General features: G+C 36.2%; 1 protein-coding gene across 2 annotated transcripts; it reads right to left on the bottom strand.

Moving 5' to 3' along the window:
• Window positions 1–3,495: 3,495 nt before the first annotated feature.
• LOC145008902 (uncharacterized) lies at window positions 3,496–11,141 on the bottom strand. Of its 2 annotated transcripts, XM_078967529.1 has the most exons (13): window positions 10,903–11,140; window positions 10,033–10,109; window positions 9,850–9,930; window positions 9,658–9,786; window positions 9,485–9,571; window positions 9,351–9,404; window positions 9,168–9,258; window positions 8,972–9,042; window positions 8,810–8,879; window positions 8,574–8,626; window positions 8,390–8,483; window positions 4,567–4,664; window positions 3,496–3,818 (listed from the first exon to the last, which is right to left on the bottom strand). In XM_078967529.1, exons 1-13 carry the CDS (start codon window positions 10,976–10,978, stop codon window positions 3,729–3,731), a joined length of 1,071 nt encoding a protein of 356 aa, XP_078823655.1. In that variant the 5' UTR covers window positions 10,979–11,140; the 3' UTR covers window positions 3,496–3,728. The 2 variants fall into 2 exon arrangements, with proteins under 2 accessions (XP_078823655.1, XP_078823656.1); XM_078967530.1 differs by lacking the exon at window positions 9,351–9,404 and having other exon boundaries at window positions 10,903–11,141.
• Window positions 11,142–13,731: the final 2,590 nt, after the last annotated feature.

Below are 13,731 nucleotides of genomic sequence, written 5' to 3'. Positions count from 1 at the left end.
TGTACAGACCACCTTTGGCGCCTCCTACGAGTCCTATGGTGGATGAAGCTGTTCCAAATACTTCTTTAGGTTCTCCAAGTCAAAGAATCAATCCTGATGCTGAAGCCACTCCTCTTACTCTTGTTGAAAGAGGATTCATGACCAGAGATACTTCTGCTGCTACTCAATATTTCATGGAGCTTCTCTTTCCTGAGCCAATCGCAAATGAGTACGTGGCAAGCACCTCTCACAGTTCAAGATCATCTGAGGCGGATGATTCAGTAGATGACGGACTCATCAACATCAACAACCTTCCTCTCACAATCAATGACATCAGCCATGAAATTCCCACCAGACTTTAACGTGATCATTTATAGATGTTTTTATGACTCAAGACCCATCACAAGGTCTGAAAGGATGACTAATTTGGTTAAGAGCATGTCATGATCAAGAATCACCATATTTAGGACCAAAAGTGCCCTAGATGAAGAACTAGATATATCTACAAGATATGGTGATCAAGTTATGAACTTTTTACCTCCTGAAGGTTTCTAGTAAGGATATAATCTCATCTCCAAGTTGCTTCCAAGCTCTAAGTTCTTCTCAACGCCTTCTTCTTCTTCAAGAATGCCACAAAACAGAAGGATAAGCTCAAGATGTAGTCTTCTTACTTAGGGTTATCTTGGGGGTCGTTTTTCTCAAAGGGATGCTGGCGAGGAAATGAGAAACGAGAGATAATGATGTTTGTATATGGATGAAACCCTAAATGTTAGGGTTTGAATGTTAACCATGTATGCCCTACGTATGTGGTGTACTCCCACATACTAGGGTCTGTCCTAGTACGCCTAGCGTACACAACATATGCTCAACGTACTAATTCTTGGCCAAAATTACCAAAATGCCACTATGGGCCATTTTTGCAAACTTTTTCAAACCCAAGGGTCAAAATGCAATATTCTTTAATATTTACGGTTAAAATTAAAAATACCTCATGATCAAGATGTTACAAAAAATGTTGAGTGTCATTTAATTAATGGTGTTAGGTTATTGAAGGTTTATGGTTGGTTTTTTGCCAGTAGTGTTCTTTCAATGTACACATTTCGTTTTGATATATTTTTTATTTTATTTATTTATTTTTTGAAATTATATTAAAGCATATTTACATAATTTGCTGGAAGTGCCACAAATCTCATGCCAATTCGATTGTACCAAAACATGGTACGTTCACGTTCCGGGCAATTCAGATTCACTCTGTAATTGAGATTCATACTTGAAATCAGATTCACATTGTGAATCTAAATTCACACTTTAAATAGATTCATATTGTGAATTTGATTCACACCGTGAACGTGACCTGCATATAATTTTGTTTTTCGCATTCACAATGTGAATCTTACATACTATTTCAACACTTTTTATCATTTACAAATTGATTTAGTGAAATTTACATATGAATCAAAGTATATTTCCTTATAGTTTATAATATTTTAATGTTTTAATTACTTAAAAATTGGTTTTGTAAAATTCACAAGTGAATTTATTCACACTGTGAATGCTAAAGACAATTATATGCATATCAGATTCACACTTTTTGAATCAGATTCACACAGTATGGTCAAATTCAAAGTGTCAATGTGTTTATAGTTTCGATTTATTCTTTTTTTTTATTTTTTTACAACCATATGAATGTTTATTTAAAGAGTACCAAATAATTATGATTATTGGTCTATTAAATTCATTTTTTTCGATAAAAAATAAGCCTAAATATTAAAAACGCTAACCAAAGGAAGTGAGTTTTTTGAAAAAAAAAAATAGTTTTAGTATATCGGTATGGATGTCTATGGACAGAGGATAAAAATTATGAAGTTCGGTAAATTCGATTTTTTTTTTATAAAAGATTAGTCATAAGAAAAAAAAAGTGGGTTTTTTGTTACGATCTAGTGAATGTGCGTCCAACCTTTTAATGTGCATCAGATGTTTTGGCCTTTGATCAAATTTCTTTCTAATGGCCAAGATTTGTTCCTTGGTTCCATAATTTAGAATGGTTGTTTGTTTAACTTTTGCGCGCGTGTGTGTGTGTGTGTATATATATATATATATATATATATGTGTGTGAATGTGTGTGTGTGTGTTATTTTGAATATTTGGACAATTACTTCTAGGGAATTTTTAATGGTAATTTTTTTTATAAATTTTTTGTTATTATTTCAAAAAAAATTAAAAACTTTATATAAGTAGAGATAAGAGGGGTTTTTTAAATACACTCCAACCATTTACTAAACTTCAACATTGTAATCATTTATAGATGTTTTCTATTTTAAACCTTACATTTAATAACAACTTACACTCTACTTATATTTAAATGTTTAAATTTTATAATTTTGTGATAATTTAGTCTATTCAACTGAATATATATTATTGAAATTTTATATCATTAAAAAGTTATTGTTAAACTTTTAAATATACAAATATCAAATATTAATAATATTATTATCATATTATATTCTCAGATTTTTATTTAAATAAATATTAATTTCAACTAATACAATTTTTGAAAATATGATACATTATGTGATATAGAACTTTTTACAATATTTAAGTTAATTAAGGAAAATTAGTTAATTTTAAGAAAATATATTCATTATTACGATGAATGTTTTGACAATTACTTGTTAGTCATATAACTTTATAAAATATATTCATTAATATTTTATGTATTTACTTAAATATATATCTATTAAAAAATTATAAAAAAAATGTTTCTCAACATACAAAAATACAAAGTCTAGATTAGTCGAGTCTTTGGAGAATCTTTTGAAATCATATTATTAACGAATTTTATTTCGAATTCGAACAGACTATGTTCAACTCCGATGAGTTCAACTATATGGTTACTATAGAAACAATGATGAGTTCAACATACAAAAATACAAAGTCTAGATTAGTCGAGTCTAGATTAGTCGAGTCTTTGGAGAATCTTTTGAAATCATATTATTAACGAATTTTATTTCGAATTCGAACAGACTATGTTCAACTCCGATGAGTTCAACTATATGGTTACTATAGAAACAATGATGACAGAATGATCATATTTCCATTCGTGCATCCCTCTACACACACCAGCATCACATTGTCTCTCTTTTGATTTTATCCCAAAACCATGGGAATTGTAATCTTTTGTCATGTGACCATTCTGTCTAACCTAACGGGTCGTTGTGTACTTAATTTACATGGTAGTTGATTAAAAAACAACACTTTTGCAAAAATTATACCACTACACCAAGTAACTTCCACTTTATGCTTAGTTTTTTAGCTACTCCTTTCGGCTTTCAACAATATAAAGTATTTTCTTATATGGTTATTAAGAATGTACAATGCCACAATTCGAAGAATGATAAATCACACTTATAAGGATATAACTTCTAAATGACAAATCACAAAGTATAGTTTTTAGAATGTTTGCCACTTCCGAATAACCAACAACTATGTCTTTCAAATTTACAACACAAATCTTGAGACACATAGTTAAATTACCCTCACCTTTATAATAAAAAAAAATACATAATCAAATTTGGAATAAGTTTTAGTTATTGGAAAGTTTTTTCATGTGTTTAATACAAATAACAACGCCAAAGCTTTATTTATGTGATATACACATGCTGTTTAGATATAGAACAATAAGAACAATATTCAGCAGAGCTTAAAAACAGGGCCTAAAGGTATCATACATACACATGCATGAGAAATTTCTACAGTTTGAGAAACTTGTCAAACCAATCACTCGCTTCTTTAAGCATTGATGATGTCACGTCATGTCCAATTCCTACTTCCACTATCACCTAAATTTCATTCATAAAAAAGCACATTATTACATCATATAACATTATCCTTTATTATTTTTTTTACCAATTTTACCCATAGTAGCAACATACTAATATTCCTTGTAAGTAAAAGTAAGTTGCTATTCCTTACAATTTGCCTACTTAGAAAAGAGAAAATTACAAAAATGGTCCCTGTGGTATGGTGTAATAGGCACATATAGTCCAGTTTCATATAAATGAAGAAACTCGGTCCTTGTGATTTGTCGATATTACATAAAAAAAATCTTTTTCATTTTTTTGTATTTTGCAATTATTTCCCTAAACTATAGGCACCATTTATGTAACTTACGCTAAAGCAAGCATATCTAATCTCCCCTCTTCTCTCTCAGTTGTCCCCCTTTAATGAAAATACTTGAACCAGAGGTTTCATCCTTTCAAGATCCATTCATTCTTAATAATATTTCAAATTTTCAATCCTTTCGTCATCATTCATTATCATATTTCAGAAATAGTCCTTGAGTATATAGTATTTTTCATGTTTGGTCAAGGACAAATCACAAACTTGTCATTTTTGAAAAAAGCAACGCCTTAATAGTTAGATTTAACAGCTTAGGGACCATTTATGTAATATCAACAAATCACAAGGACCGAGTTTCTCCATTTTCATGAAGTTGGACTATATGTGCCTATTACACCATACCACAAGGACCATTTTTGTAATTTTCTCTTTAGAAAAAAGCAAGAAACATTGGTCAAAAGTCAATACCTTGAAATGATTCAAACATTTGGCATCTTCATAAGCCTTTTGTGTTGTTGATATGGTAACATCAAGACCTTCCATTGGGCAACGGGTATCGCCTTCACCTGATCGTTTTTTTTCATCTTATTATTTCATCAGAATATATATATATATAGGTAAAGGTTCAAATGAGAACCAAAAAATGTTAAGAACCGTAAGAACCTCTAATTTTAGATGTTTATAAAGGGTTTAGGGTGTTTATAAAGGGTTTAGGGTTTAGGGTTACCGTAAACCCTTTATAAACATCTAAAGTTAGAGGTTCTTACGGTTCTTAACCTTTTTTGGTTCTCATTTGTGTTATGGATGGCAAATATGGTAAGGTTTATAGGCGACGCCCTAAAAAAGATTAGGTAATGGATGAGGAGTAAAATCAATTCCTTTTTTATGCATGATGTAACTTAGGAGTATTTTGAAGTATTTTTATTATAAATATTTTCCATTGTGGTAGGAGATTTGTTTTCCTTTTTTAAAGTATTTGTTCTCCCTATTTAAAGGGTAGTTTATTATGAAATAAAGCATGCTTTAATCCCAAAGAAACCCTAGTTCTGTATTCAGTAAATCACATAGCTTGGTCTCCCCTGCAGGGAGGCTAGGCTGCTCCAGCATTCACGGCACCTGTGAATTCAAGCACTGGTCCAATCACGAGATCCAAGTCCCGAGGCGTAACAAATTTGGTATCAGAGCCGCTCATGATGACGACCCCAACGGAGGAACTTATGAAGAAACTCGAAGCTTTCATGCTCCAACAAACCCAAAGCACAAGTGAACTAAAGGCAGCGGTGGAAGCCTTGCAAGCCAAGCAAACGACACTGGAGGAAGGCTTATCTACACAAAGCCATAACAAACCCAATAACAAAGGGGGCTCGGAAGCTAGTGTGGAGGAAGAGATAGGGTTGGAATCATTCGATGAACCACCCGAGCAAAGTCAAGGAAGAGGCAAAGGGATAGGATTCGGCTTCGGCAGTGCTCCAGACGGTAAGGGACCAACAGCCACCACAGTGGTGGGACGGGGAAAAGGTCCTGCTGGGGGACAACCATCAGGTCGGTTCATCGGGAAGGCTAATGATTCTTGGCGTACCGGACAACCACAACCGTTTAAGCATAGTTGGGACTACCACAGAACAGAGGGATCTAACCGCCAGGAACGACTATATAAAGATTGGGAAGATTATGAGGACACAAGGTTCCGTGGTAGCTGAGTACCAAGATTCGCAAAGATGGAATTCCCTACGTACGACGGAAAAGGCGACCCGGTAGAATGGTTACAGAAGTGTGAAGATTTTTTCGAAGAACAACAAACTCCGACAAATGCATGGGTTCGACAGGCCACCTTCTCACTACAGGGACGAGCCAGTGTATGGTATCACAATCTTAGAAGAATGAAGGATCGCTTGAACTGGGGCGAATTCGCGGAAGAATGTAAAATCAGATTTGGGCCACCAATGAGCATGAACCCGCTAGGAGAGTTGACTCATTTGCGACAGCTTGGATCAGTGGAGGATTATTGTGCAGGGTTCGAAACATTACTAGGTCGAACAAAGGGGGTCATGCCAGAACAAACTATCTGGCACTTTTGTGCAGGCTTAGTCAACGCAATCAGGTATGAGGTGGAGTACATAAAACCAAACACACTGTATTTAGCCATGAACTTGGCAAGGCAAATCGAACTCAAACCGATAGAAGAAGGGAAAATTAGAAGTTCTAGAACACAACCATCATTGGGAAGCCGACCCTCAGCTGGGAGCTAAAACCGAGAGACAACAGGGGCTGCCACAATGAAACCTAGAAACCCGACTTGGAAACGACTCACAGCATCGGAGATGGCAGAACGGCAAGCAAAAGGGCTTGGCTTCAATTGTGACGAGATGTTCTCGGTGGGACATAAATGCTCAAAATTATTCTGTATTATGATGGCTGATGATGATGAAGTAATAGAAGAGACACCAGAAATCTCACTGAATGCCATCCGAGGAGAAAAAAACGATAAAACCTTCCACGTTCGGGCAGTCATTGGATCTGGTACAAAATGAGCTAATTCTGTATGATGGGCGTGCGTATTTGCAACCAACCTCTCCGTTGGTTGATGTGGTGCTCTCGGGCATTCATGATTCAGCACATGAAGGAAATCAGAAGACAATTGAGCGGGTTCGACGTGATTTCTATTGGAAAGGATGGAAGAAAACAATTCAAGATTAAATCCGCAATTGTGTTGTGTGCCAACGTAATAAGTGGGAAACACTGCAACCTGCAGGTCTCTTGCAACCGTTACCAATTCCAACCGCAATTTGGGCAGATATCTCAATGGACTTTGTGAAAGCCCTTCCGAAGGTTTTTGGAAAATCGGTTCTCCTAGTTGTCGTGGACCGATTCTCAAAATACGCCCATTTCATACCACTTGGGCACCCATACACCGCAGAATCAGCGGCACGAGTATTTTTTTCAGAAATTTTCCGACTGCACGGACTTCCCGAGACCATCGTATCTGATCGCGATAAGGTTTTTCAAAGTGCATTCTGGAAGGAACTATTCCGCCTATCTGGGACAAAGTTGTCTTTTTCCACTGCCTACCATCCACAAAGTGATGGACAAACCGAAGTGGTTAATCGGACGATTCAGATGTATTTACGTTGTTTGATCGGAGATAGACCACGTCGTTGGCTTATGTGGGTTCCTTGGGCCGAGTATTGTTATAATACATCGTACCACATAGCACTTCAAACCACACCTTTTAAGCTTGTCTATGGCAGGGATCCACCTCGTTTACTTAATTATGAAGGTGGTCTTTCCAAGGTAGAGGCGGTAGATCAAGCTCTAATTGACCGTACACCCTTCTTACAGGAGGCACGCACTCGTTTATCTGAAGCACAACAACGCATGAAGACAGCCTATGATGGTCACCACCGCTTGGTTGAGTATAAGGTGGGCTATTGGGTTTAGATGAAATTACAGCCGTACAGGCAGCTGTCCGTCTCTAAGACAACTTTCACCAAGCTGTCCCCAAAGTTTTATGGTCCTTTCGAGGTTGTGGAAAAAATTGGGTCAGTCGCATATCGTTTAGCATTACCGGAAGGCAGTCGCATTCATAATGTGTTCCATGTTTCTTTGTTGAAACCACATCGTGGATCCCCACCTTATGTTGTTACTGAAATTTACAAGGCAAGTCTGAGTTGTTGGTTCAATGGACTCCTGATGCTGTTGAAAGTGCTACATGGGAAGATCAGGCCAAGTTTCGGGATGCCTATCCCGACTTTGAGCTTGAGGACAAGCTCAATATGGAGGAAGGGAGTAGTGTTATGGATGGCAAATATGGTAAGGTTTATAGGCGACACCCTAAAAAAGATCAGGCGATGGATGAGGAGTAAAATCAATTCCTTTTTTATGCATGCTGTAACTTAGGAGTATTTTGAAGTATTTTTATTATAAATATTTTCCATTGTGGTAGGAGATTTGTTTTCCTTTTTTAAAGTAGTTGTTCTCCCTATTTAAAGGGTAGTTTATTATGAAATAAAGCATGCTTTAATCCCAAAGAAACCCTAGTTCTGTATTCAGTAAATCACATAGCTTGGTCTCCCCTGCAGGGACCCTAGGCTGCTCCAGCATTCACAGCACCTGTGAATTCAAGCACTAGTCCAATCACGAGATCCAAGTCCCTGGGCGTAACAATTTGAACCACTTATATATATATATATATATATATATATATATATATATATATATATAGAGGGAGAGAGAGAGGGAGAGAGAGAGAGAGGAGAGAGAGAGAGAGAGGAGGGTAGATTGGTAATTTCACCATTTATAATCAACAAAGGGCGTGGCGCAATGAGTGGGACTGTAGGAAGCGAGTCAAACTCAGATCCTAAACCAGGAGCAATTCTGTTCCAAACCTGGTCAAAATAGTAGCACGCCATTGACAGTTAGATACGCCAGCTGGACGCCAAGTCAGCAAGACATTTAACAATCTTTATGGAACTTACCCTCTCCACAACCTCTTTGTCAATATCACTTTTCCCTAAATCAATCCTTGCTTCTGAAGTAAAACAATATAAAAGCAGCATCACAAAATCATGCCAAAAAAAAAAAAAAAAAAAGTTATAATTTAGAAAAAGTGCATGTGCTTAACTTACATGTTTTATTAAACATAAAAGTGATAACAGTTCAAAATATAGATTTTATATTTGTTTTGTGAAGTAGTGTCTTAAACCTTAATTACCTTCAAACACAGACTTAATACTGTAAACTCGAGCATGCCATTGATCATTATCTATGGCCCACCGAAATCCCTACACATTCATATTAATTATTAAGTCATATTAAGTGTTTAATTAAGCTCATTAAGTCCAAAAAAAAAAAAAAAAAAAAAAAAAAACAATACCTGAACACCAATTATGGGGACAACCACTGAATAACGTGTATCAACAAAAGCAGCAAACCATGCATGCATTCCTACATCACATGACACATATCAATAAATAAGTTATATAATTAAAGGCATAATAACTCATAATAAAAGCATATATATAAATATATACTCTTGTTATTGATAGATGATGTGTTTAATAAAATTCAACCTCCAAATGATATCCCAGTGATTCCTATCCTGGAATGGTCTATATCATCTCTTTCAGTTAGATAATCTGCCAACTTTAAAAGGTCCCACACCTAAAAAATAAAAATGAAAAGTAAAATGTTGACATTAAAAGTATATAATGAATTGTGATTTTTAATATTCAAGAGTGAAGAAGAAGTATAACCGTGTCATATATAAATGGCATTGTATCACCTCTTTTCCATGATGAAACAAGAGCCTGTTATCTAACTAATGAATATTTTATCTAAAAATATAAAAAAAAAATTAAATATAATAAAGAAAGGTTTCAATGCTCACATGTTCATAAGTGGTATGGTTTTTGGCACGTTCTCCATGGTAACGAGAATCAATGGCAACTGCAATATATCCACGTGAAGCATAATCCTGAATTCAAAGGAAGAAATCATTAGATCAAAGTCTTTTGTTAAATGAAGAAATGACCAATCTACCCTTGTAAGTTTATATTATACCTCAAGTAAAGGGCGTAACCACTCTTTGCATGTATATGAGCTGTGTAGAAAAACAACAGCTGGTCTTTTAGAATGTGTGGTTTCTTTCTTGCTCAAAATGAGCACAGGTAATCGCCCCTGTTCTCCTTCCTAATTTGAATAAAACAATAAGTTTCATCATATTAAACTTTATGCATCATATATTCATATTACCTCAGTGGTTAAGTAAAAGTTTTCTTCATTGAACAGTTCCTTGAAGTTATGAATGTGTGCTTTTGGGCATAATTCCATTGCCTGATATATAATAGTGTTCAAATGAGATAACTTCAAGAAAAGATTTTAAAAAAAAAAAAGGTAAAAAGCATATGACTATGTCAATTGTAAAGTAATGTTCACCTCACTAGATTGTGATGGTGGTATTCCCTGATATAAGGGTTCCACCACTGGCTTTGAAGGTAGTGTCTGAAGTGGAACTGAAAAAAAAAAAATGTAGCAGAAATATATTATGAATCCACATTTTGAAAAATAAAGAGATGAAGTCATATTTCAATGAAATACTGTTGAATAACATTATAGTAGTATGATAAGAGATATAACAGTAGTAGATGTAGATGATGAAAAAAGTCAAATTAATTTCTCTATTAAAAGAAAGATGTTCCTTTTGACTTTTGAGGCCAAACAAGACAATGAGAGTATGAGACATAAAGAAAAAGTTTGTTGCCTCTTCTTGTAATTAAGCTAGTTGTGTTTCTTTTGGAGTTAATTCAAGAGAATGACTTAATTGAAAAAGTTAAGGAAATCAGGCTTTCCCCATTAAGTCCCAAGCTTTTACAAATTTGCGACAGTTTTTTTTTTTTTTTGTTCTCCTTCCAATCCACACATCACTTATTTAATTAATTCATGTGTTCAGACAAGCGTTGCACTTTGAGTTTGGACAATCAAATGAGTTATTTTATAAGCGTAAAAAACTTGCGGATTCTAAACTTTTCTAGAAGAATAATGGAAGCAAGTGGCCATATACTGTCAGCTGAAGAACTTCAAGCAAAATCCATCAGGAAATAGTTGTAACATGTACAATTAAGCTCGGATCTCCACAGCCACTATCTGAGCTCAAAAGAAATCAATTAGCAGAAATGTGCAGCACTAACTACTTATTTTTCTACTTTCCGTAATTTTTAGGCAAATTAAGAACTCGCAAGGTCATATAAGCCCAAATATTCGTAACAAATCAACATCAAAATTGAGCAAATCTATGAAGCAGCTTACCTTCAGGAGAACGGCGACTACGAAGAACTTGAAGGAAGTGAGAACGGAGGTTGGCTGCTGTTTCGACGAGCTCCATCTTCTCCAATTTCCGACGACCAAGGTTGACGTGAATCTGCTGTGTTTACCTGTAGAAGAGTGGAGCAGATGAGAGTGGCGTGATTGTTGTACCTGTAGTGCAAATGGAGAGAATAAAGAAATGGTATCCGCTGTCTTCACTGAAAAGTTGCGGGAGAAGAAAGAACTGGCATTTATGGTAATACTTTTTCATTACGCCACTTAGTGCGTCACACCGTCAATTTGTAAATAGGTAGTTTAATCTTAGGAAAATACCATAAATAGAAAAAAATAATAATAAATAAATAAATAAATGGGGTGAATTTCTAAATTTAGTCATAAAATTTGATTTTTTTAAGCTATAAACATACATTCCGCGGAGGATCCTCCGCGGAATGACGTCATCTCCGCGGAATTGATCTTGAGGTTTTTTTTTTTTTTCACATTGATTCTTCGGAGTTTATATTAATTCCCCAACTAATTATTTTCAAGTAAAGATTATAATAGTATGATAATCTTTTCTTAAAAATAATTAGTTTGGTATAACAGCCCGGAATTCCCAGGTATTTATTTTGGGCTTATCTTTGGAAATTGTGGGTAGACTCGGCGAGTTGGAGCTCAAACTCGCCGAGTAGGATCGCGGTTTTGGGTACGGGTTCGCGTCCGGACTCGGCAAGTCCACGCTGTGTGGTGAAACCCTAATTTTCGGGGTTTGAGACCTATTTAAAGGGCCTTATGGCCGTCATTTGTGCTCACCCAACCCTTAGAGAGAAACCCTTGAGTGTTTGAACGTTTTGAGAGAGAAAGGAAGCATTTCTTGACCTTGTGTGTGTTATTTAGCAAAGAAGGAAGAGGTTCTAGTCAAGAGGAAGCAAAGGAGGTTGCTATACTGTGGATTTGAAGCTTAGATCATCGAGCTAGAGGTATGATTTCGGCTTATCTTCTGTTTTGTGAAGTATAATGGGATTTAGGGTTTCTTATGGACATTATTGGGTTGATTTGATGCCAAATAGTTCCCTTCTTGTGTTGAGGCTCTGGATCTGGATCCATAGAGGTCCAGAGAGCCTCACTCATCAAGCTTTATGTATAACAATGGAGTTTATGACCTTGAGTTGTAGTATTTGAGACAAAAGCATCATATATGGTCATATAGAGATTGTATGTGCATCAAGATAGTGACTTTACGTGCTAAATAAGCTTGGAAGGACTGGATCTATGGGTTAATGGACTAGATTTGACCTTATGAGCAAGTTTGAGTCATTGCATGGCACGGACTCGCCGAGTCCGAAGAACAAACTCGGCGAGTAGTATGAATATTGCCCGACCACACAGCGAGTGGTCTTGCCGGGTTGGGGAGGGTTGACTCAGTGAGTCAGGGGGAATCAGAGTGGACAGGTGGACTGAGTCAAGCTGGACTCGCCGAGTTGTTCTTGAGACTCGGCGAGTTGAGTCGTGGTGGCCCCACAACTCATGCCAGGTGGAACTCGTCGAGTTAGGTGAATACTCGACGTGTCAAGGGAGGATTCCAGGGAAATCAGTATATACGCTCAGACTCGCCGAGTTGCTATAGTGCACTCGCCGAGTCCGGTCAAAGTTGACCGTTGACCGTTGACCGTTGACCAGCGTTGACCTAAGTTGACTTGTTAAAGAGTAGTCAACCTTAGTCTGGAAAGTGTTAATTAGAGATGTATTGTGATTTAGGAGGACTATAGCTCGGGAGATCGAGCACTAGTGATTTCAGGATTCACGACTTACCGAGACACGCGAGGTGAGTCTTCTCACTATACTTTACCTTGAGTAGGTAACCAGAGTTATGTGATAGAGTATTGTTATGTATATTATGTGTTGTACTGCATTATTTCTATGTGATTTATGTTGTGCATGTTTACAGAGTGAGAACCTGAGGGTTCATAGAGTTTGGGTGCACGGACCCACAGAGTTATAGCCTCGAGTGGCTAATATGTGTTATATGTGGTATTTTGGGGAAACTCACTAAACTTTGTGCTTACAGTGTTTGATGTTATTTGTTTCAGGTACTAGTGACGATCGCGGGAAGGCGCCGGCTTGATCGGTACACAAGCATGGGAGTTATGATTTGAGATCTTCGGATTTTGTATTTACTTGAATTGGATAATTAAATGTGGTTGTTTTCTGAATATTAAATGAATTATGTTTTATAAAAATTTGAAAATTTTGTTTTGAAATTTACGGTGTTACATTTGGAAAATGAATATAAACCCCGAATAATCGATGTGGAGAAAAAAAAAACTAAAGATCCATTCCTCGAAGCTATCTCCGAGGAATAAACGCATTCCGCGGAGATAGCTCGATCTTTAATGTTTTTTTTTTAAACATTGATTTATTTACGATTTTGCCATTCCACGGAGTTACAGTAGATTCCGTGGAGCTATCTCCGCGGAATGCATGTCTGTATCCGGAAAAGTCCATTTTTATGTCTATTTTTTGAAAATACCCCCCATTTTTTGACTATTTATGGTATTTTCCCTTAATCTTAGGCTAAACGGTATTGAGTGATCAAAACTACGCGTGGGGCTTACATGGCAAGGCCACCTACGCGTGAACACCGCCCCAGGCGCGCGTAGGTGCCTTGTGGCGTAGTGGGGATCACGGACGAAGACGCTTGATTCAATTGGTGGATAATTTTTTTTGACCGTTTCTTTCTTTTTTGACTGTTATCAACTTAAAAAAAAACTCAAACAACATTTTATACACATATATAAATACATACACAACATATAAACAAACACATTTCCA

This window comes from Lactuca saligna, chromosome 8 (genome assembly GCF_052625555.1).
Source record: "Lactuca saligna cultivar CGN05327 chromosome 8, ASM5262555v1, whole genome shotgun sequence".
NCBI lineage: Eukaryota > Viridiplantae > Streptophyta > Magnoliopsida > Asterales > Asteraceae > Lactuca > Lactuca saligna.
Note: the sequence above shows the minus strand (reverse complement) of the source record. Positions and strands in the feature narration are given on the sequence as shown.